At 32.1% G+C, this 23,237-nt stretch overlaps 5 protein-coding genes across 6 annotated transcripts; 2 read left to right on the top strand and 3 right to left on the bottom strand.

The window, feature by feature from the left end:
- The first annotated feature begins 1,463 nt into the window (after positions 1–1,463).
- Positions 1,464–5,618, top strand: LOC107468735 (high affinity sulfate transporter 2). The gene is made up of 13 exons (XM_052255829.1): positions 1,464–1,604; positions 1,750–2,140; positions 2,345–2,393; positions 2,477–2,681; positions 2,802–2,976; positions 3,078–3,143; positions 3,407–3,520; positions 3,608–3,724; positions 3,848–4,261; positions 4,362–4,552; positions 4,826–4,911; positions 4,994–5,070; positions 5,176–5,618. Exons 2-13 carry the CDS (start codon positions 1,781–1,783, stop codon positions 5,311–5,313), a joined length of 1,992 nt encoding a protein of 663 aa, XP_052111789.1. The 5' UTR covers positions 1,464–1,604; positions 1,750–1,780; the 3' UTR covers positions 5,314–5,618.
- A 1,792-nt stretch (positions 5,619–7,410) lies between these two features.
- LOC107468386 (high affinity sulfate transporter 2) lies at positions 7,411–10,392 on the top strand. The gene is made up of 13 exons (XM_016087670.3): positions 7,411–7,646; positions 7,730–7,778; positions 7,853–8,057; positions 8,159–8,336; positions 8,420–8,485; positions 8,572–8,685; positions 8,784–8,900; positions 8,981–9,107; positions 9,184–9,470; positions 9,560–9,750; positions 9,838–9,923; positions 10,060–10,136; positions 10,214–10,392. The coding sequence occupies exons 1-13, from the start codon at positions 7,443–7,445 to the stop codon at positions 10,352–10,354; spliced, it is 1,842 nt and encodes a 613-aa protein (XP_015943156.1). The 5' UTR covers positions 7,411–7,442; the 3' UTR covers positions 10,355–10,392.
- LOC107468387 (chaperone protein dnaJ 20, chloroplastic) lies at positions 10,352–11,137 on the bottom strand. Its single transcript, XM_016087671.3, has one exon. It carries the CDS (start codon positions 11,054–11,056, stop codon positions 10,580–10,582), a length of 477 nt encoding a protein of 158 aa, XP_015943157.1. The 5' UTR covers positions 11,057–11,137; the 3' UTR covers positions 10,352–10,579.
- Positions 11,138–16,394: 5,257 nt separating this feature from the next.
- On the bottom strand, positions 16,395–17,537 carry LOC107468515 (non-specific lipid transfer protein GPI-anchored 11). Its single transcript, XM_016087823.3, has 3 exons — positions 17,136–17,537; positions 17,015–17,044; positions 16,395–16,612 (listed from the first exon to the last, which is right to left on the bottom strand). Exons 1-3 carry the CDS (start codon positions 17,488–17,490, stop codon positions 16,395–16,397), a joined length of 603 nt encoding a protein of 200 aa, XP_015943309.1. The 5' UTR covers positions 17,491–17,537.
- Positions 17,538–18,940: 1,403 nt separating this feature from the next.
- LOC107468655 (probable protein phosphatase 2C BIPP2C1) lies at positions 18,941–23,082 on the bottom strand. Of its 2 annotated transcripts, none has more exons than XM_016087984.3 (10): positions 22,687–23,081; positions 21,990–22,520; positions 21,240–21,871; positions 20,916–21,046; positions 20,520–20,586; positions 20,110–20,197; positions 19,860–20,029; positions 19,623–19,766; positions 19,407–19,535; positions 18,941–19,287 (listed from the first exon to the last, which is right to left on the bottom strand). In XM_016087984.3, exons 1-10 carry the CDS (start codon positions 22,904–22,906, stop codon positions 19,114–19,116), a joined length of 2,286 nt encoding a protein of 761 aa, XP_015943470.1. In that variant the 5' UTR covers positions 22,907–23,081; the 3' UTR covers positions 18,941–19,113. The 2 variants fall into 2 exon arrangements, with proteins under 2 accessions (XP_015943470.1, XP_015943471.1); XM_016087985.3 differs by having other exon boundaries at positions 19,146–19,287; positions 19,381–19,535; positions 22,687–23,082.
- Positions 23,083–23,237: the final 155 nt, after the last annotated feature.

Below are 23,237 nucleotides of genomic sequence, written 5' to 3'. Positions count from 1 at the left end.
TTTTGGTGTCTTAAAAACAAAACTATTAACTATGTATCCTTAAAGTTAATAGGGAAAGCCAAGTGAAACTCTTTCTTAGCTTTATTAAGTAAAACTTCCGAGAGTAGATAGTGGACAACAAATTTCAATGAGAAAGTCCAGAGAAAATAAATATAAACTACGATTATGTTATATGTACATCAAAATTAATTATCAAAATTAATCATTAATATAAAATATATGTTAAAATATAAATACATATTAAAAATAAATTAAATTATATAGATATTTATATATAAATATATTAATAATTAATTTTAGTGATTAATTTTAATATATAAATAATATTTTTATATATAAAAACACAGACCACACAAAACTGTGTCTGAGTAATGTTTTAATATTTTAATAAACACAAATTGTTAATTATTTTGGTCAACTGCAATAATTAAGCTTATCTAGGTGTCACCTATTGTATGCAAAATCTTTATTTGATATAAACTATAAAGGTCAAAGTTGATTAGTTTTATGATATCATAACCAAAATTCTCTTTTGTCATTTGACTGAGGGTTCTTGTTATCAGTACTTTCTCCATTCATAATAATCTTCTAAACTTTTAATAAAAAGATTAATTTGTTTCAACTATATTCTTTTGTATTTAACTATGATTAATATATTTATTAATTACGGATAAATACAAAATAAGAACCTTAAAAAGAAAAGAATAATTAATTGACAGTTTGATACTAAATACAAATTTCTGCATAAAAATATTTATATATAGATGTATAGAGAGGAATAAACGATTTAAAACTAAAATACAGAGTTGCTTATGCAATTTAAATTTAAATAACAAAGATCTTTTAAAATAACAATAGTGTATATTTATTTAAAAAATATTTTTAAAAAATAACATTTTGTTTTAAAATAATTATTATTAAATTACTCTTCCACCTTAGTCCATAACAATAATAAAGAAGTCTCGTAACCCACAATTCAACCCAACAGAATACATAAATTCAATTACAATTTTAGTCTTTATTATCTTATCTTATCTTTATTTGTTGTTATCTTTCATAGAACAATACTTTATATATATTTAGTTTTATCCTCATAGTTTACAACACACTTTTGTACAGTTCAATCAATCAACAATTACTAAAAATTCACATTCTTTTCTTTCCTTATTCTTTCACCATTTTATCAATTATTACTGTGATAATTTTTTCTGTACATTAAAAAATGAATGTATCTAAACTTATTTTGTATCTAAATACATTAAATTGTTAATGTATTAAAAAAAAGTCAAAAGAACATAAATTTTAAAACAGAAAAAATACTATTTTTATTTCACTAAATTATCTATCGATAGAATCTCTTACCTTCATACTCTAAATTAAGACATAATAAACTGATCTTATAAATCTATATATATGAACAAGGTTATGGTTGACTTTATGAGCAATTTGCCAAACATCACATTCACATTCAACAAGTGTTGATAGTCTCCATCATCAACACCTCCTTCTACTTTCTCAGTTCTGACTCTCTCTATATATAAGCCATAAACTTTGCCCCAAACACACCACGTTCTTTGCCTTCTCCATTCACACAACACCATTTGGTACATTCCTTATATACTCTTTTCCCTTAATTACATTAATTAGATAACATAATCATTTGCTTAATTAAGTTTTGGAGCGTTGCACTACTACTATGCATTTTTGAATAATTGCAGTGTATGCGGATCTTTGAATTATTTTTTGCAGTTCTATCGTGTTGTGTGGGGATTGATATTCAATGAGTCAGCGTGTGAGTGATGATGCTATGGCAGAAGTTATAGCAGAAACAAGAAGCGATTCTTCTTCACGTAGACATGGAGGAGGAGATGATGATTTTGTTACTGATCTGCCATATATGCACAGAGTTGGAACTCCTCCTAAGCAGCCACTCTTCCAAGAGATCAAGCATTCTCTCATGGAGACTTTCTTCGCTGACAAGCCCTTTCACAAGTTCAAGGACCAATCTGGATCTAGAAAGTTCGTTCTCGCTCTCCAATCTCTCTTCCCCATTCTTGAATGGGGAAGAGATTACAACCTCAAGAAATTCAGAGGCGATTTCGTTTCCGGACTCACCATTGCAAGTCTTTGCATTCCTCAGGTACGTACGAATGCGATCGTTACATGAGGTTGTCTTTACGTGAAGAGATCTCAACTATCATTTTCACATGAAGTTAATTTTATGCCAGAAAACTAATGTATTTAGACATACGGTATGTCCAGATACGATGGTATACGTGTCTAAATACATAATTTTTTTAACATGTAGTCACCACTTTGTTGCTGATTGTGTTTATTATAACAGGACCTTGCATATGCGAAGCTTGCATATTTGGATCCTTGGTATGGATTATGTGAGTATCATGATGATGATTGATAAGTTCTTACTTCTAAGTAATTAATTTCTTCTGCTAATTAATATTACCTTTTTTTGCAGACTCAAGTTTTGTGGCACCTCTTGTGTATGCTTTCATGGGAACCTCAAGAGATATTGCGATTGGACCTGTAGCTGTGGTGTCCCTCTTGCTTGGGAGTTTGCTTTCTAGTGAGATCAGTGACACCAAAAGCCATGACTACGTGCGCCTTGCATTCACTGCTACCTTCTTTGCAGGAGTCACTCAATTGGTACTTGGAGTTTGCAGGTACATTCAGTACTAGATAGGACTTAACTATGCATAAGGTTCACTTTCATTCATATATGCATTGTCCTTTTTGGTGGTGCTTTGCCTAAAGTATTGTGCATTCATGAATGGTTATTGTAGGCTTGGTTTCTTGATAGATTTCCTATCTCATGCTGCCATTGTGGGCTTCATGGCTGGAGCTGCCATTACTATTGCACTGCAACAGCTTAAAGGTCTGCTTGGCATAAAGAACTTCACCACAAAAACTGATATTGTTTCTGTATTGCATTCGGTTTGGAGTAACGTGCACCATGGGGTAAATCTTTTCATCTTGCTTTATATTTATATATGTTTCAGTATATTTAGAGGATGAAAAAGCTCATAAATAATATTTGTTTTCTTAATTTCTGCTTACAGTGGAATTGGGAGACTATACTCATTGGACTATCATTCTTAATCTTCCTTCTTATAACCAAGTATATTGTAAGAATCCCAATATTTTTCCTCCCTTCCCTAATTTACCATGTCAAAATACAAAATGATTGTCACTTTGATCAAAGTTATAATAATAATTTTTAAAGAAAAGTATTACATAAATAGCATGTCTAAAAGGTCATGGGGACCATAATAAAAATGCACTAGCAGCTAAAAGTTACTTTTTACAAATATTAAAATTAAACAACAGTGCTTAAGCACATAGTTTATTCCTTTTTACAACTTGAATAACTGTTATATTGTGATAACAGGCTAAAAGAAACAAGAAACTCTTTTGGGTATCTGCAATTTCTCCTATGATCTCTGTTGTAGTGTCTACATTTTTTGTGTACATTACCAGAGCAGATGAAAAAGGTGTATCAATTGTAAGTACCATGATGATAATCTTGATTGAATATACCTCCTCTAAAGTTGAAAACTTTAATCAAAGTATTTATATGATACTTCATCAGGTGAAGCATATCAAGAGTGGTGTGAATCCATCATCAGCTAACGAAATCTTTTTCAGTGGAAAATATCTAGGCGCTGGTGTTAGAATTGGTATTGTATCTGGCATGGTTGCACTTACGGTAAGAAAATTCTGAAGCTGATTCCTCAATCCACATAACATTTTTTATATTTAACATAAGATGTTTCTAGAGAATGCATTAAATCTGCTAGGCACTTATGCCGAATTCTTTAAACTACTTCAGGAAGCTGTAGCAATTGGGAGAACATTTGCTGCAATGAAAGATTATTCACTGGATGGTAACAAAGAAATGGTGGCAATGGGAACAATGAACATTGTTGGTTCTTTGACATCAAGCTATGTGACAACAGGATCTTTTTCTCGGTCAGCAGTGAACTTCATGGCTGGTTGTCAAACTGCTGTATCAAACATTGTGATGTCCATTGTTGTGTTACTAACTCTGTTGGTCCTCACACCACTGTTTAAGTACACTCCAAATGCAGTTCTTGCTTCTATTATAATAGCTGCTGTTGTAAACCTGGTGAACATTGAAGCAATGGTTCTGCTCTGGAAGATTGACAAATTCGATTTTGTTGCTTGCATGGGAGCATTCTTTGGTGTCATCTTCAAGAGTGTTGAGATTGGCCTTCTAATCGCGGTACAATGCAGATACTAATCTATTCAAAAGATATCTATTTATGGCTTTCTTGCATCTCATCTCAGTAATGTTTTAAGCTAATCTCATTTTGTTCATGAAGGTGGCAATTTCATTTGCCAAGATACTTTTACAAGTGACAAGGCCAAGAACTGCAGTTCTTGGTAAGCTTCCGGGGACTACTGTTTATAGGAACATCCAGCAATACCCCAAAGCAGCACAGATTCCTGGCATGCTCATTATCAGGATTGACTCTGCTATCTACTTCTCAAATTCCAACTATATCAAGGAGAGGTAAATATATGGATACTTTTAACTTGATGGGGTTGTTTTTTTAAAGATCATTCTTTAATTAGTTATGATCTTGTCCACGTTATGCTCTATTATTGTTTGTACCATAATTTAAAATGGTAAAGATTAGTTGCTAATATGATAATCTAAAAAATGTGGACTGTATCAATCAATAATGTGATGATAGTTTTATTAGTTTTAGGGTGGTTTGACTTTAATCAATGTAATTGTGCACTATTAATAAGTCAATTAATTCCTTTTTTTTTTTTTTTGCAGAATATTGAGATGGTTGATTGAAGAAGAATCTCAAAGGACAGAAAGTGAATTACCGGGAATACAGAATCTCATTGTTGAAATGTCACGTAAGACTTTCTTTCTACCAACAAGTCATTATTAATGATAGTAATTCTGATGTTAATTATAATTGACCTTGTCATGTTGCAGCTGTTACTGATATTGACACAAGTGGCATCCATGCCTTTGAAGAATTATACAAGACCCTTCAGAAAAGAGAAGTTCAGGTATAATGATAATAATATCACAACAATAATAACATTGATGTCATGTACAAAACAATTGTGATTGTATTGATCATGTTCATGTATCATGTGTGTTTATATAAACAGCTTATATTGGCAAATCCGGGGCCAGTTGTAATAGAGAAGCTCCATGCATCCAAGCTTACCGATCTAATTGGAGAAGATAAAATATTTCTCACAGTGGCTGATGCTGTTGCAACTTTTGGTCCAAAGGGTGTTAAATAAAACATATCTGTTTCAAGATAAAATTCAAGTGTTGATTGAAGCCACGGTTATAATTAAGATGCTACAAATACAAAAGGGTGGGAATTAGTATTATATTGTATAATAGATAGCCTTATAGAGAGTTATTAGTCACCTTGATCTGTCTTCTATGTAGTTTCATTTAATTTTGTTTGTCTTTGATTTTATATATAGTGCCAATTAATGTATAGAAGCAAAATTACATGTTCTGTTTTTCAACTGGTAGTTGTGATTTACAATACAATATACTTTAAGGTTATATGAAAACCAGCAAAGATTAGAATATATATCGGCTTCATGATTTGGTGGACTGAGAGGGTTATAATGGATATAATAATTGGTGTGTGGATAAGAGCTCGCCAATAATGGATGCTAATATCATTTTATAAACAAATAATGTGGGAGAGTTGAAAGATCAGTTTACTTAGCTTATACTTGTTGAACATATACTCATAATAATGCAATTATTGTATTAACAAAATGACATACTTCAATTACCATCATTGGGATATCATCACATTGAAACACTATAAGCATAGAGCATTATTTATCTTGTTTTTCAACCCTGTTTTATATTCAGATAAGTTATATTAATATTCATTAGTGCTCTATATATATGACTTTATCTTAAGCATTTAAGGTAGCGTTTGTTTTGAGGTATTGAGACAAAGATTGAGAGAGTGAGACTCAATATCATGTTTGTTGGTTTAGAGATTGGTACTTAAATTTCTGTTTCTATCTCTAAAATTTCAGTATTTCAATACCTCCAAAAAGTGGGAATACGGGGGACTAAAATTTTTAGAGATAGATACTGAAATTTAATAACATTTTATACTTAAAATACCCTCATTTCAATAATTAATTTCAATTTTACCCTTTGTACAAATTAAATTAGAGTTTCATTCTTATTTTAATTTCTGTCTCCCATTTTGCACCAACAAAATACTGAGATTTATTTCAATCTCGGTCTCTTAGTCTCTGTCTCTCAGTCTCAATCTTTCTGTCTCTGTCTCTCCACCAAACGCTATCTTAGGTAGTAGGTACTATGTTACAGACATTATCCTTTGAAGTTGGAATGTTTGATTCATCAATTGTGGAAAAGTTAATAATTTTCTTAGATTGGAAAGCACTCTACATTGTTATTATTATGTTTTTTTTCTCCCTTAATACTAAACTCTCATAATAACATTAGGGTGCTTAAGTAACTCTAAGATCAATTTTCTTGATGAACATAGTTTAGGAGGCGCAAACTGAATTAAACCGTAAATCAATAACAAAGAAAATATAAATAATAAGTATCATATATTCAGTTAAATGATATATAAGGTACAATAGTGATGAAATTGTCATTTTATAAAACAAATTACGTGATGATCATCGATTATTTATTTGTACAGTTCAATATATGCTAAAATAATTATATTATTAATTAGGACGGAGTTAATCCTTGGTTAACATATAATTAAGTTTCATGTATATCTACACAACGTATTTAAAATATGAGAAATATTATTTGTACATTAAAATCAGCCACGAATTTATTTATATATAAATACATGTGTGGTTTAATTTATTTTCAACATATATTTATATTTCAGCATGTATTTTATACTGATACCTGATTTTGGTGGCTGATTTTAGTGTATATGTAACATGATCCATAAAATGTTTATACGCGTCCCTTCATATCGTCAATCATCATTTGATCTTTAGTTAAAATAATGCGACATGGACGATTAATTATTATCGTTTCATACTATACACGTTATTAACATATTATATAATCGGAATCTAAGTTATATATTACCTTGCACTTGCAGTGCCTCAAGGGATACGATATATGAAACCTGTTGCCAATTCCCAATACCAAGGGGTAACGTATGTGTAATGTGTGCCTATGAACATTTATATATATGTGTCTGTAGTCTCAGAATTAATTAGCACCGACTACATGTTAATAACTGAAAAAAAAAAAAACTATAGAAGCATATAGTATTATTAAATGACATTAGTATAAGCTAAGCTAACGTTGTTGAAATTAAATCATTTATGGGAAAATGCATGGCATGCCATCTTAATATATAACGTATATACTTATTTTTGTGCATGAGATGAAGCCTTTAGAGACATTATTCACAATCTCAGATAACAACTCCTTAATGAGGAAATATAAGGGGAAAAGCAAAACAAGAAAATTTTGTCTATGCCTCCAATCAATCTTCCCTATCTTAGATTGGGGAAGATATTACACTATCCGAAACTTGAGAGGTGATTTCATTGCTGGACTCACCACTGCAAGTCTCTGCATTCCTCAGGTCATTAATTCATTAATATTCCATAATCAACTAACTAAGTAACATGCATTGATCTTTAATTATATAGAGTTTGTTAATAACAGGATATTGCATATGCCAAGCTTGCAAATTTGGACCCTCACCATGCACTATGTGAGTATCTTCATATTTTTATGACTTTGTTTTGTTTGTGATTTGATTTTTCATCATGACATTAAGTTGTGCAGACGCAAGCTTTGTGACACCTCTTGTGTATGCTGCCATGGGAAGCTCAAGAGACATTGCTATAGGACCTGCAGCTGTGGTCTCACTCTTGCTTGGAGCTATGCTTTCTCATGACATTAGAGACCACAAGAGCCATGAATATCTACGTCTTGCCTTCACTGCTACATTCTTTGCCGGAGTTACTCAGCTCGCACTCGGCGTTCTTAGGTATTATTTATTACAGAAGAATGCTAGAGGGTCATCAGAATTTATTATTTTTCGCCATCACTTTTTAGTACATTATTGAGTGAATATGTTTGCGTCGTCAGGCTCGGTTTCTTGATAGACTTCTTATCTCATGCTGCCATTGTGGGATTCATGAGTGGAGCTGCCATTATTATTTCACTTCAACAGCTTAGAGGCCTCCTTGGCATACCACACTTTACTAAGAAAACTGATATTATTTCTGGCATTGGCTCAGTTAAGAACGCTATAGTGCACCATGAGGTAAACTAGCTAATTAATTAAATAATTAAGCCTTCATTTGTTTTAAAATTGGTTTTAATCTGTATGTTATTAATTAAGTACAGTGGAATTTGGAGACAATTATCATTGGAACATCATGCTTGATCTTCCTTCTTATAACCAAGTACATTGTAAGAATCCTGATAATAAATGTCACAATCTCCTTTCTGTTTTCTTTCCATTTGAACTTTGATTGTAATGTTCTAAAAATGGACAGGGTAAAAAGCATAAGAAACTCTTCTGGGTAGCTGCAATTGCTCCTATGACTTGTGTTATAGTTTCCACCATTTGTGTCTACATTACAAGGGCTGATGAGAAAGGCGTATCAACTGTAAGATTGATCACATTACTATTTAAAATTTACTCAACAAGTAATTAAGTTCAGGGAAAAACAGAGGTAGCCCTGTAACTAGAATTGTGCTATTTCAGATTAACCACATCAAGGGAGGTCTTAACTCAGTTTCTGCTAATGAAATTTTCTTTAGAGGAAAATATGTTGTACGAGGTTTTCGGATTGGTGCTGTTGCTGGTATAGTAGCACTCACGGTAATAAGCAAATTACTGAAAATCTTAAGTTATGCCAAAATCTTTTTGAATATAACTAACTATCTAAGCTACTTCTTCAGGAAGCTGTATCAATTGGGAGAACATTTGCAGCCATGAAACATTATACACTGGATGGTAACAAGGAAATGGTTGCAATGGGAACCATGAACATTGTTGGTTCTTTGACATCTTGCTTTGTGGCCACAGGTATATACACAACAAATCAAAACTCAAAACTCAAAACTCAATCATATATATAATAATACATAGCTTGTGGATGCAGGGTCTTTCTCTCGGTCAGCAGTGAACAACATGGCTGGTTGTGAAACTGCAGCATCAAACATAGTGTTGTCCATTGTTGTATTGTTAGTACTAACATTGTTTACACCTGTGTTTAAGTACACTCCAAATGCAGTGCTTTCTTCAATCATAATAGCAGCTACAACAAACTTGGTGAACATAAATGCAGTTATCATGATATGGAAGATTGACAAATTTGACTTCATGGCTTGCATGGGAGCCTTCTTTGGTGTCATATTCATGAATCTTGAATATGCCCTTATAATTGCGGTAAAACTCAAATATTCCCTCAGCATTGGCATGCATATAATAAACCATAGACTAGTTTGTTTAATTCTGATCTTTCTTTTGTACTATAGGTGTCAATATCTTTTGTGAAAATAGTGTTTAGAGTGACATGGCCAAAGGTTGTAGTACTTGGTAAAATTCCAGGTACTTCTATTTACAGGAACATTGAGCAATACCCTAAGGCATTCCAGATTACTGCCATGCTCATTCTTAGGGTTGATTCTGCTATCTACTTCACTAACTGCAACTTTGTCAAGGACAGGTACACATTTTTCTTTTAATTATGATCTCTTTAATTTGAGGAATTCTGGCTAATGCATGATTCAACAACAATAACAATAATCCACAGAATTCTGAGATGGTTGCGTTATGAAAATGAGGAGAGAGCAGAATGTGAATTAGCCGAAATACAATATGTGGTTGTTGACATGTCAGGTTAGACTCTTTATTACGAAACGAATTAGTACTATATGGTGAAAACTCAGGTGCAATTATTTTCATGTGAAGTTGATAGTTAAGAATCATTAGATGATTTGACGTGTTTGACTAAATTGTTTGCATTGCATTGCAGCTGTTAGCGATATTGACTCGAGTGGCATCAGTTCATTTGAAAGGCTATATCATAGCCTTGAGAAATTACATGTCCAGGTAAGTAGGTAATTACGGAATTAATTAATGGCTTAATTAGCTTGTTTTGGTAGTTAATTCGTGATAAATTTTGACAGCTTGTGTTGGCAAACGTGGGGAAGATTGTAATGGAGAAGTTGCAGGAATCCAAGTTAACAGAGTTAATTGGACGAGATAAAATATTCCTCTCAGTTGCTGGTGCTGTTATTACTTATGGTCCCAAGAGGGAAGAACTCTAACAAAAAAAACTTGATTCTTATATATATAAACCACCTACCTAGCTAGTTTCTATTCAAATAGACAATATAAATTTAATTTTGATCCACGCTTTACACATGCATCCAATCACACAACGCCGCATCATCAAAAATAACTAATATTTTCATTCACCTGTGAATAGTCATCTAAAAAAAAGATGTAATTACACGACAGCGCATATTATATGTAAATTTAATAAAGTGGTACTAGTTGTGATTGTTCATCATGATGATAATGTTTTGGGCCCTCATTCTACTACCCCATGATCCCTGTTTTCTGTGGGACCTTGTCTTCAACTCAGCAAGTTGCTCCTTCCACCTCTTTCTGGAGCTTTCATCATGAGCGGTTATCAAGCCTAATTGATGATCGTACTCTTGTCTGAGGGTGGGATTAGACAAAGTCTCATAGGCTTGATTGAGCTGCACGAAGAGCCTTGTGGATTCATCTTTCTTGGAAGGGTCATGGCAGACGTCAGGGTGGTACCTTAGAGCCATTGATCTGTATGCTCTCTTGATGTCATCCATTGTTGCACTCTTGGGACTCAGTGACAGCACCTTGTACAAGTTAGTGTTGCTATTTGCTACCGTTGTCGCTCTGCATGAAACCACCCCTCTTTTTCGCTCTGGGACTCCACACCACTGGTTAGGTAGTGTTTTTAAACTGCTCATCGATAACACGTCCATTATTCTTGCTCTTATGAATGCCGATGAGGTTGCAGGTGCTTTAGTTTTCGAACTTTCTTGGTGTGATTAAGTTAAAGGAACAAGGAGGTGCCAAGTATATATATAGTATAGTCTTGAACGAATCACAGCGGAACTTTCTCACTGTACCACCGAACTTTTTATTTGATATTTAATTTTTGTCTAATTTTAAATTTTAATAATCGATTTTAATTGTATATATTTTATATATTTTTTATAATTAAATTAAGAGTTAAAAATTACTCAAATAATGGTGTATGATACACTTAAAAATTTTCCATATATATATAATATATATTGAAGTGTTCAAAGGCTACACGGTTTGTTTGGGGTTACTGGTTAGAATCTAGATGTTTATTTTGTCATGTTTCCGAATTGGCATAAGGCTAATAAGCTAAGAGCCGATTATAAAGTATGAGCCACGCCATATATATGTTGGTGTCATGGTGTGTGTAGGGGATATTTACTTATGAGTTATGACATGACGATTTTTATATCTCTTGATTGGTGGATTCTATTATTCTTTTCACACACAATATATTGATTGAGATTGAGGTGGATGGGGAATTTGTGGAACTGAAGACAAATGGCCATGGCAGCCCTCTTTGACTACTGACACCCCCTATGTATGTACTTTACTGTGTTGTCAGCCGGCATGCATCGACTACAGTAGTAGTTAATGTGGCTTCAAGTAATTTTTTTAAGTATATTTTTTAAAAATTTTATTAAAATTTTAATTTTATCTAAAAATTTTTATTTATATTAAATATATTTTTGATGACTAATTTTTAAAAAATTTTAAAATTAATTTAACAATAAATTTATAAAAATAATTTTTAATACAAATAAATTAGATATAATCGCCATGCATTATTATTTAATTGATTTTAAATATTTTGAAATTTATGGTGCGTTTAGTTTGTGTTTTTTTTGTTATTATTTTTAATATTTTTTAGATTTTATAAAGGAAAAAAGGAAAATAAAAAAATTTTATTTTATATTTTTTATCTTCTATTTTTATTTTTTCTTTCATAAAATTTAAAAATTAGAAAATACTAAAAATAAAAACAGAAAATAAAAATACAAACCAAACACACCTGTATTAGTCAGGACTCAAAAGTATATTTAATACAAATAAACAATTTTTAGAACAAAATTAAAATAAAATAAAATTTAAGAATATTTTTAAAATTTTTTATCAAATTTCATGGATAAAAAATATACTTCACTTTTTTTTAGATTTTCCTATTTTTAATATGATAGGACAAAAATTAATCTATCATAAATTTGAGTTTCATTTAAAGATTTGTTGTTGGTCAATAAATTACTGTATATACAAGGACAAATTTAAATCCCAACACTTAATCAAATCGACTATATATGCTATGTGTATATCAAAATTAGCCACTAATATAAAATATATATTAAAATATAAATATACATTAAAAATAAATTAAACTACATATATATTTATATATAAATATATTGGTGACTGATTTTAATGACTAATTTTAATATATAAATAATATTTTTATAATCAAATTCATTATAAATTAACCAACCGAAATTGATTATTGCAGCTTCAAATAATTAAGGAATTGGAGAAAAGACATTTTATTTGCTCATCACATGGCATCCCTTATTCTATTATAATAAATATGGATAAAGTATAATTTTTAATTTTAATATTTATGATTTTTTTAAAAAAAATATTTCTAATATTTAATTTTAATTAATTTTATTTCTAACATTTTCAATTTATTTGATTTTGTTTTTAATATTTTTATATATATCAAAGTTATTTTTAATATTTTAAATCAAGTTAATGTTTGAAAATAATTTTGATATAAATTAAAAATGTTAAGAATAAAATTGAATAAAATTAAATATTAAAAATATTTTTTAAAAATTTGCAAATTTTAAGAGAGAAAAAATAGAGATTTAATTTGTGTGACGTGATTCTTTGCAAGCTAGCCTCTTTAGTCATTGTATTTGCACGTGTTATCTTTACCCAAGAAAGAAGTAATTAAGTAGTCATAATTGTACCATTTTTGGTTGCGATGTGACAATTCTTCTGGAAAAATCAATTGTCGATTGGAATTTGATATACCACACCTGCTCTCACAAGGCTAAGAATGAATTAGTTAAGTGGCCATTTCTCTAATTGCATCTAGAATCACATTCATTACTGAATTACGTAAAGAAACGAAAAAGTATCATCTATATAATGCGTCGTCATCAGCCGGCATGCATCTAGAGATAGTAGTATTTATAGTCAACGTCTTCAAGTCATTGTATTATCAACCGTGTGATTGTGGTGTGACAATTATATTCTTCTCGAATAATGAATTGAATAATTTTATGTCTATTGGAATATATGCAAATATGGAATGGCAACTCTAATTGCATCTAGAACACACAGAAAGAGAAATGAAAGAGTAATCACTAATCATCGTTCATGCTTATGGGCTCAAACGTAAATTTCATATATGATGAGGGTATCATCAGTGATTCTTATGCTAACAATAATTTTTAATTTAGTTACAATAATTATTTATTATATATTTATTTATTTAGAGATATAAATTTATATATTATCAAAATCATTTTATGTTTTTTGTTTTGAAAAATATTAAAAGGCTACTAAAATTAGGGATGATAAAACTCTCCAAATGCAGGGGCGGGGGGATTTTTCTAGCATGGTTGGGGATCCAGGGGGTTCTTTCAAGGCAGGCATGGAGACTTGAGCAGAGAATTTCACCCCATCTCCGCTAATTCTCAAAATTAAAAAATTTACTTAATTGTCATTAATAATTAATTTTTTATATATAATTTTTAGTCATTTCACATGCCATATATACAGAAAAAAATTCTAAATTTTTAATTCTCATTTGCATAACCATTCTTTAATTCAGAGATTCTTAGTTAATGTTGTCCATATTTTATCCAACCACTTCTTTACCACTCTTCCTTCTCATTGCACCATCATCCCTCACCAGTCACCATGTTGTCGTCCCTCACTGCGCCGTCAACTTTTATCGCGTTGTTCTCTCTTCACAACGTTCTTTCTTCTCTTTGAGAGTGCATTGTTCTCCTATCTATAATTCTGCCTCGTGTTCATTCTCCTCTCTGCTGCTGTGTCTCTTGCCTCGTCCTATAAATGAATATTTGTAGCTCTACTCCTATAAAAATTAACGATCAATCAGAACTATTAGAGAAATGAGGAATGAGGCTCCACACAGAAAATAGGACCTCACGGAGAATGAAAATGAGGCAATATTCCCCACGACAGAGATTAGAGGCAGAAACAGAGAAAAGAGAACAAATCTGACCACAGAAATAGAGAGTAGAAAGACATCCCCACCCCATCCTACTCCATTGCCACATCCGTAATTAAAATTTATTATTTTTAGTTATTAACTTAATTTTTTTAGTCTAATAATCTACCAATATATTTTAACTCATATTTTTAAATATTAATAATTAGTTAATAATAAAAAATAATAAATTCTAATTATCATCTACCATTCAGCATTTTTCTTAATCTATAAATAGTGTTTAATTTTTAGTGATATCATGTAATCGTCAGATGGTGTAAGAATTTCTCTTCACGTCAAAAGCATGGTTAACTTTTGTAACTTTTTTTCAACGTTTCAAGAGGGTATTTTGAGGTGCATCTAGATGGCACAGCCCACCTGGTAAGTGTAACAACTAACAAACAACTTTATATATTAGAAAACATTATTCTTGCAACTTGCAAAGACCTACCCTGTACTGACCCTAAGTAAGCGTCACGTTTCTTCCCAAGACCTTATATATATAATATATATACAACCTGGACCCTTTGGTTGGTGAAATTACATAATATATATAGTAACCCAGAGGCCACAAGATCTACATATATATAGTTTAATTATTGAGCATAAAAACCATGCATAACATTTTGGAGTTAGTGATAGTATCATTCTTCAGCATTTTATCATGGACAAAAATCAATGACAAACACTAATCTGCTAATAGTAACAAGTCATGATGATATTCATTTTATAATAATGTATATAAATATATCCAGAAAAAGAAGACGATAAAAATATTCAGATGCATATTGTTGACATGGTTCCCTAAGAAAATGTTCTTGTATGTTGTAGAAAGGACACACAGTAAACTTTAGAGCCAACCTTTAATTTTAGACAAATCCAGCTGGATAATAATGTGTATAGAATTGCCAGGATTATCGAGATATATATTTATGCTCCTAACCATTTGAAACCATTTGCCACTTTTGGGATTATTTTAGTTCATGTCTCCATAAACATTTAAAAACTGAAGATATAAATAAAACATTAAAACAAACATTTACAGCCCAGGATGTACTAGCAGAGCAATTGAAACGAAATATAGGAACTAACTTTTAAATAGGTAATATTAGTTAACTTCTTTTATTGTAAACTTTCTGCTAAATTTGGAGAGGTATGTAGTTATCTATAAGACTATAACCAATGAGAAAAATTATGTGATATGAGCAAAATTAATATAATAATTCCATAGCCGACATTATGTTCCTCAAGTTGAGTTTAATTAAAGTGTTACACTTGATTCCACAGGATGGCTTTACTACTATACCTTAAAAAGCAAATTGATAATAAGTGAAATAAATTAAAGAAATAAAATTAGCGGCATATATTTGTCAATTAAGAATGAACAGTAGTAAAGACAAAATGGAGCAACTAGTCAAACTGTCAAAGGACCCTTTAATTTTTGGATAATTGTGATTTGGAATTACTATATGTTTCGGCCCCAAGTTGTAATGCCATTGCGCCAAACATTGATCATGTCTCTGTGATACTCCATTTTCTAACTCTTCTCTCCTTCAATGGAGAATCAACTAGCTTAGCCAATGGGAGAATATGCATCTAGAATCTAGATCATCGATCATTTCTAATCAATTAGAAAGTAGATGGGAGAAATTATTTTATTTTTTTGAACAAATGATTTGGAACTATATGCTAGTATCTTCTCCTTTTGGGCCCCCATGCAAGTGGTCCAGTAAAAGAGATCACAGCTAAGCCCAATAAACAATTTGGTTTTATCCTAAAAATTTATCCCAGAGGCCCACACATGCCAAAAACATTATTTTCAAACAAAAATAGGCCTTGACAAAAAGAAAACAAAACAAAAATAAGCAAGCATATATGAGATCCAATATAATGGTAAAATAAAAACTCATAAATCAGCCAGAAAACATGTACATCATAGAGTTCCTCTTCAAGTAACTAACTAACTAATTAGACTAAATCTAAAAAATGAAATAATGAATGATTCAAAACAGAGAGAAGAGACGTAGCAATAATAAGGGAAGAAAGAGTGATGCTGGTGAAATAGGGAACATAGTTGATGCTGAGCTCTTCCCTTGAGATGGTGATGATGGTGCTGATCTTGGAGATACCTCATTTATTGGACCATTATTATTCCAACTTGGTGCTGTTGCTTCACTACCAGACGCTGGACTTGGAGAACTACCTGGAGAAACCCTTCCACCTACGGAATAAATACAACTCATTCAAATTACAAACATCTAGAGGATCAAAAGTAACATTCTAAACAATCACTCATATCATATTAATCAAAATTAAAAAAAAGGATAATGATAGACTACAAAGTCCCATAAAAGACGGAGTAAATTATTGATAATTCTTCTTTAAATGGTGTTAGGTAGACAATAATAATAATGTCTATCTGTATTGCACTAAAGGAATATATCTCTATATGAATTACGATTAACAGCTAGCAACAACAGAGAAGAACTGAAAATCCAATATAAGCAAGATTTTATACATGACATAAAATAAAGTATTACTATTAAGATTGATATGAGAAAGTTGCAGAAACATGACAAAATATAACGTGTCACATAATAACAAAACGAGGCAAAAGAGAAACCTCCAGGAGAAGCAGCAGGCGCTCCACTCACTGCAAAACAAAAACACCATAACCACGTTACCATAATTAATCTAAATATTAATATTAATAATAAATAAATAATTACGAGTCCAGAATTTACATCCACAGTAGTCAGTGGCAGAAGAATCAGAGAGACCGCAAGCAGAAGGAAGAGCTAAGGCCTTGGTGACATTCAAGACGACACCAAACTGAACGCTACTTTTGAAAGCCTCACAGAGACAGTCTGGTGCAGTTTTGAGTACAGTCTTCAATCCAGAGCAGCATGTTCCTTCTGGCTTCGTTGCGGTACTCCCATTCGTGACGAATGGCAAACAATCCGCCATTGTTAGGACCAAGTTCGAACAGTCCACGGAAGGTAGCGGTGAACGAGCGCCGTCACAAATGCCAACGCCGCCACACATGACGGCACCAACAACACACAGAATGATGAACGAAAGTGAAAGCTTGGCTGCCATTGGTGGTAGTGAGTGATGAGTGTGAAAAAGAGAGAGAAGGTCTCGTATTTAAAGGGTTCTGCAACCATACATGGAATACGTGTCATCATGCCAGCGTTGCTAGCCACTAATTTGAATTTGATAGATTCAGATTTCAAAGTTCATACTGATCTTATTTTCAAAATCAAATTTTATTTTTTAGGAATTTAAGTTATATTATCATTACGGAGATTTTGTGCCTTTCTATCAAATCTTCATTTACCAATTTTTTTTTTTAAAAAAAAAAACTAATGCGCTCAACACAGTAGAGCTTATTAAAAGTTTAAAACCAATTAGATTTCTTTTTTCTCTCTTTTTAAGTTTTTTATTTAAAATAGAATCTCTTAGATATACATATTATTCAATAAAATTAATATGAGATAACATTTTTAAAATATGAACGTTCTAACAAATTTAATGACTTTTATATTATTATTCAAAAATTATGAATAGCATAAGTTTGTTAAACTTCATTTTGTTTTATTGTGCAGTAAAAAACTTTAGATTTCTAATTTATATTTTGGTGTAAATAAATTTGAAATTTAAAAATTATAAAAGAATACTTTATTAAAAAAGATAAGATAGAAAAGATATAGAGATAAAATAACGGTTGAGCGAAAAAAAATTAGATTTTTAAATTGAAATATTTTGTTTGATATTCAGTTTTTTATAGTTTTTTTTCTTTTGAAAAAGTACGTAATTTTTATATATTAAAAAGAGAATATAGGAGTCACCATAAGATTACATTACGCTATTCTTAAAGAAAGTGCATAAAATAAATAAATTAAAAAAGATAAAGTCACTATAATAAATTCTATAATAAATTCAATAAAATAACTAAAATAACCACTTTATGTTGTTGTAAAATGATTTATATTTTATTTTAATTTTTGTTGGGGCCTTGTGGATGTTTGCTATATTTAAGGGAAAGAAAGGTAACTATTCTTGATTTATTGATTTTTTGGTAGAAAAATAGAATTCTTTCTAGTCTTCACTTATTTATTAATTTTTTGGATTTTTTGTACTTTTTATTTCTTCCTTTTACAGTAAAAAAAAAAAAACAATATAAAAAAATCCATCTAATTTGAGTTGGTCGAGTGGTCAACTCATCAATTAACCATCAATATTATTTTTAATTATGAGATTTCATCTAATGGTGAAAAATTACTCATTTTTTTTTTGCTAGTTAAATGTTTGCCAGATTTTGATAAAAGTGCTGATCCCCTAAATTTTCTCGTATAAAATACATATTAGAATACTAATATACATTAAAAATAAATTAAATCACACATGTATTTATACACAAATATACTGGTGACTGATTTTAATGACTAATTTTGGTATACAAATAACATTTTTGTTATTCAAAGTGATATGACGTTTTGTGTATGCATAAATTTAAATAAATGCACTCCACAAAAAAAAAGATATGTTACAGACAAAAAAAGGATCATGTCATGACCATGGTTATAGAAGGAAATTTATATGCGGTGTCACCACTCACCAGCATGGTGATAGAGATAAATTTACAAAAATGATTGCATTTATTTACAGAGGAAATATAAATAAAGAAGCAGTAATGAGTAATGAGAGAGGAGCCTATCTCTATCTATCAATCTGAGTAGTTTTAACTGACGAGACTATAACAGTTACATCATCAAGCTTGCCGCCGGTGTATCCCACGTACCCTGCAGCCTGCGCCGCATCGCCAAAAGGACTTCTCGCAAAAGATGATCTTCCAACTTCCTGTGCTCTCATGGCCAACAATTCTGCTATTTCCTGCAGTTCATATAACCATACTTACACTTTTCCATAAGCTACTTAATGATCAAAGTTAAATACTATGTTAGACAACTGCACGTGAATTTTCACCTAAATGAAAGGCAGAGGTAATCAACCTGAGGTTTCAAGTTAGCTTGTAGTGACTTTGATACAACTGACGCTATTTCTTGATCATAAAGATTGTCAAAAAGACCATTACTTGCAGTTATAATCACATCACCATCATTTACATCGATCTTGTACTCCTGAAACACACATTGTGAGTTATAAGGCTCCAAAACCAAACTATATCTCACATTAGGTGAACGATGAATATGAGGTAGATTACAGACCTCAATGATTTCTGATGGATCTTCGCCTGTAACTATTTGTAACGGAAAACTGAACTCATGGAACATGGGAGTTGATTTCTTAAAGATGCAACCATCTCTTATTACCATAAATCCAGTGTTCCCCACATTGGCTGCATGAAAGGCCTACAGATAAATTTCTATGGATTACTTACATAGTTGAACAATATACCGCAGGAGTTTTATATTAATTAGCAATTCGGTTAATCATTTATTTACCTGACCATCAAAATGAGCAACCAGAATAGCAGATGATCCTGACTTTTGGGTTTCAGCAGCACCACTGGTGATAACTTCTGCAGGTTTCATTGTTGAAAGGTTTTCATGATCCGACACGATATTTTTGCACTTTTCTATGAGTTCCCTGATATAATGTCCTGCATTACTACCTGCATAGTTTTCTCAGGTGCATAAGTATAGATTGAAACCAACAAGTGAGTCCACAGTCACAACTGACAAAATGGTATACCTTGAAGTGACCAATCACTAACTCCATCAGCCACACCTAGCCAATTTGAGTGAGAAATAAAATACGCATCTTCTCGACCTGTTGATGCCTGGAAATTGTTATTAGTTGGCTTATTTACCGTCCATCATTTAGGATTCAAGTTTCACAAAAAGTTAAATCTCATGTATGATATGCACATGGTTAACTTATCCTATTAATAGGCGACCAGGCTAGACGGATTGGAATATTGTTGGTAATATTATTTCTAGATCTATGTAAATAATGCATTTGGTGGAGCTCAAATGCTTGGGCAGCCCTTAATTTTTGGGTATAATTTTCCTCAAAATTTTATTTTAACATGTAAACTTGGCATGTTTCATTCTTCTCCCCACTGATTACACACACAGAAGATATTAAAATCTTGAAGGTACCTTAGAGGGATGAGGCAAGCAAGCAGCACCGGAAATTAAGCAAAACTCTGTTGTGGAACTTTTTCTCCTGTTCACATGCAAGTATCCAAAACAAATGATGATGAAACCTAGAAAGTCACATCTATACTGGTTTCTACTTTCAGCTATGCGTGTGATAAGATGTCGAGCATTCACAATCGTTGTGTTTCATTTGTTACAAGTTATAAAAGAAATACATAATCCTTGCTTTGTGACAAAAATCAATAACTATCAGTTGTTTGAAGATGATCATTTTCAGCAAGAAAGGAGAAAGCTTTCAACAGAGAGAACACATTTCACTAATCACATGCTGAAGACCACAAAAAGATAGTTTCATCATTAATTTACAAAACTGAAGGGAGAATATAGTTTGCATACCCATGACTAGCTGTCTCAACATAATGTGTCTCTGCTACAGTAGGAAGTGATGGGTTTTCATAATCATTTCTTCCCATACTTTCCACATCTGCTTTGTTTTCCAAATTCGGTGTTGCAACTGAGTCATGTAACTAGACACAAAATAAACACAAATCTTATATTCACATTAGAACTAGTAGCACATTAACTCATCAAAAATAGAATTATGAGGGGATGTTCTCAGCCATTAAGGTCGCTAACATTAGACAGCTAAATGCACTAAAAGAAATCAAATCCAAAGCAAATGTTAATTTAGCTTTTGTAAAGAAGATGATAAAGACTAACCGTGACTGATTTTTCCATTTTACTTTCATCAAATGGCTCTTCCACAATATGGTTAGTTGTTTCTTCATCAACAGCAACTTTTTCAGATTCCGAAGATACTGGAATCAATTCACCAATATCAGAATCAACATCAGCAGTGAGGCTGATTGCTGCTTTATCTACATCGACATTATCAGAATGAACACCTGCAGCAAGGCTGTTTGCTGCTTTATCTACGTCCACAACATGGTGAGCCGTTTCTTCATCATCAACAACTTGTTCAGGCTCTAAAGAAGTGGATACTGACACCAATTCACTGATAACATTATCAACACCAGCAGCAAGGCTCTCTTCTTCTCTATCTACATCCGCAATGTGGTGAGTTGTTTCTTTGTCATTGGCAACTTGTTCAGGCTCTAAAGAAGTGGATACTGGCATCAACTCACTAGAATTGGCATCCACATCGATGTCACCAGTGAGGTTGTTTGCTGCTCCATCTACTTCCACAATTTCATGAGTTATTTCTTTGTTGTCAGCAACTTGTTCTTGCTCTAGCTCTAAAGAACTGGATACTGATATAGGTTCATTTATATCAGCAGCAATGCCATCAGTCGCGCTGTTTATTGCTCTATCTACACCATGACCCTTGTCAACTGTAGAGAGAGGAGCAACTTCAATGTTAGGCTTCTACCTGACAAAGAGAACAATAACTATTAAAAACTTCAACGGATAATGTTGATTAAGAAGACACCTAATAAGCCATGACATCACCTTCTTTCACTTCTTCAACTTCACCAGAAGCATGACTATTCAGACCAGGGATGATATCTGACTCAGGGGTAACTGTAGAAACTACTTCTTTCTGATTGTCAGTTTCAGAATCTTCCTCAGACAAGCTTGGCACATCATTACCCTCAGCAGCAACATCTTCACTTGAAATTCCATGATGAACATCCTCTCCTGAATCCAACATCAAATTCCCATCAATTTCATTTTCGTCACTGATCACAGCTGCCTTAGAGACATTATAAAGCACGTTACTCTCCTCTTCATTTACGGGAAGCTGAAGATTTCGATTAGCAACACTAACTACTACAGTTGAAGAAGATTCAATTTCCTCCACTAGATTATGATCAACCTCAGTGTTTAATTTTTCAACACCTTCACTCAACAAAGCTGGACCAGCTTCACCAACTTTCTCAACAGCTTCCCTGGCTAGTTTTTCTTGCTCCAACTCAGCCATCCTTTTTCTAACCTCACTAGCATTGGCAAATTGGAACACAACACTACCATCGGAACACACTGCCATAATAACAATAAGCTCAAGTATAATGCACAATTCAGAAAGCTCAACAAAAAATAAAGAACCAAAGGGGGAAAAATCCAAGTAAACAAAATGAAAAATTGACATAAACCCATGAAACGAAAAGGGAAAAAGTTAATATCTTGAGAGATACGGCAACCATACCAGTTGAAGAGAGAATGTCAACTTCTTCAGGAACAGAGTTTGAAGAAGAGCTTGAGGGTGAAGTGGAATTGGCAAGCACATGGGTATGGTGGGTAACTCTGAGAGATCGTTTGGGAAGTGGAATTGGAGCTGAAATTCGAAGCCTTTCCGAAGATTTTTGGGGAAGATTGCAGCTTGGAACCACGAGGCACTGGAAGCTTCTGGAGAAGAGATCAGCCATTTCATCAAATATTTGTTGTGCTTTTTTTGTTTCGTTTAAAAAGAATATTTTAACATAATTTTTTCAGCTTAAGGCATTATTTGGAGACTGTGAGGGTGAAGATTGAAGATGATGGTTGAGGAAATGAAGGACATGTGGATAATAAACAAAGCAAATAAGGTGGTGAACATTCTGAACCATAAACTAATCCGGAATATGATAATGATGTACATTTATTGCCATCAGAAAAAAACCTCATTAAATTGGTGAAGAGCAACAAAGATGATAAAGTATCAAATCAGTCATATAATCATTGGTAGGTTGCAGATTTTATTTTTTTTTTTTTTTGGGT

This window comes from Arachis duranensis, chromosome 10 (genome assembly GCF_000817695.3).
Source record: "Arachis duranensis cultivar V14167 chromosome 10, aradu.V14167.gnm2.J7QH, whole genome shotgun sequence".
NCBI lineage: Eukaryota > Viridiplantae > Streptophyta > Magnoliopsida > Fabales > Fabaceae > Arachis > Arachis duranensis.
The sequence above is the reverse complement of the archived record's forward strand: the minus strand, read 5'-3'. Positions and strand labels throughout refer to the sequence as shown.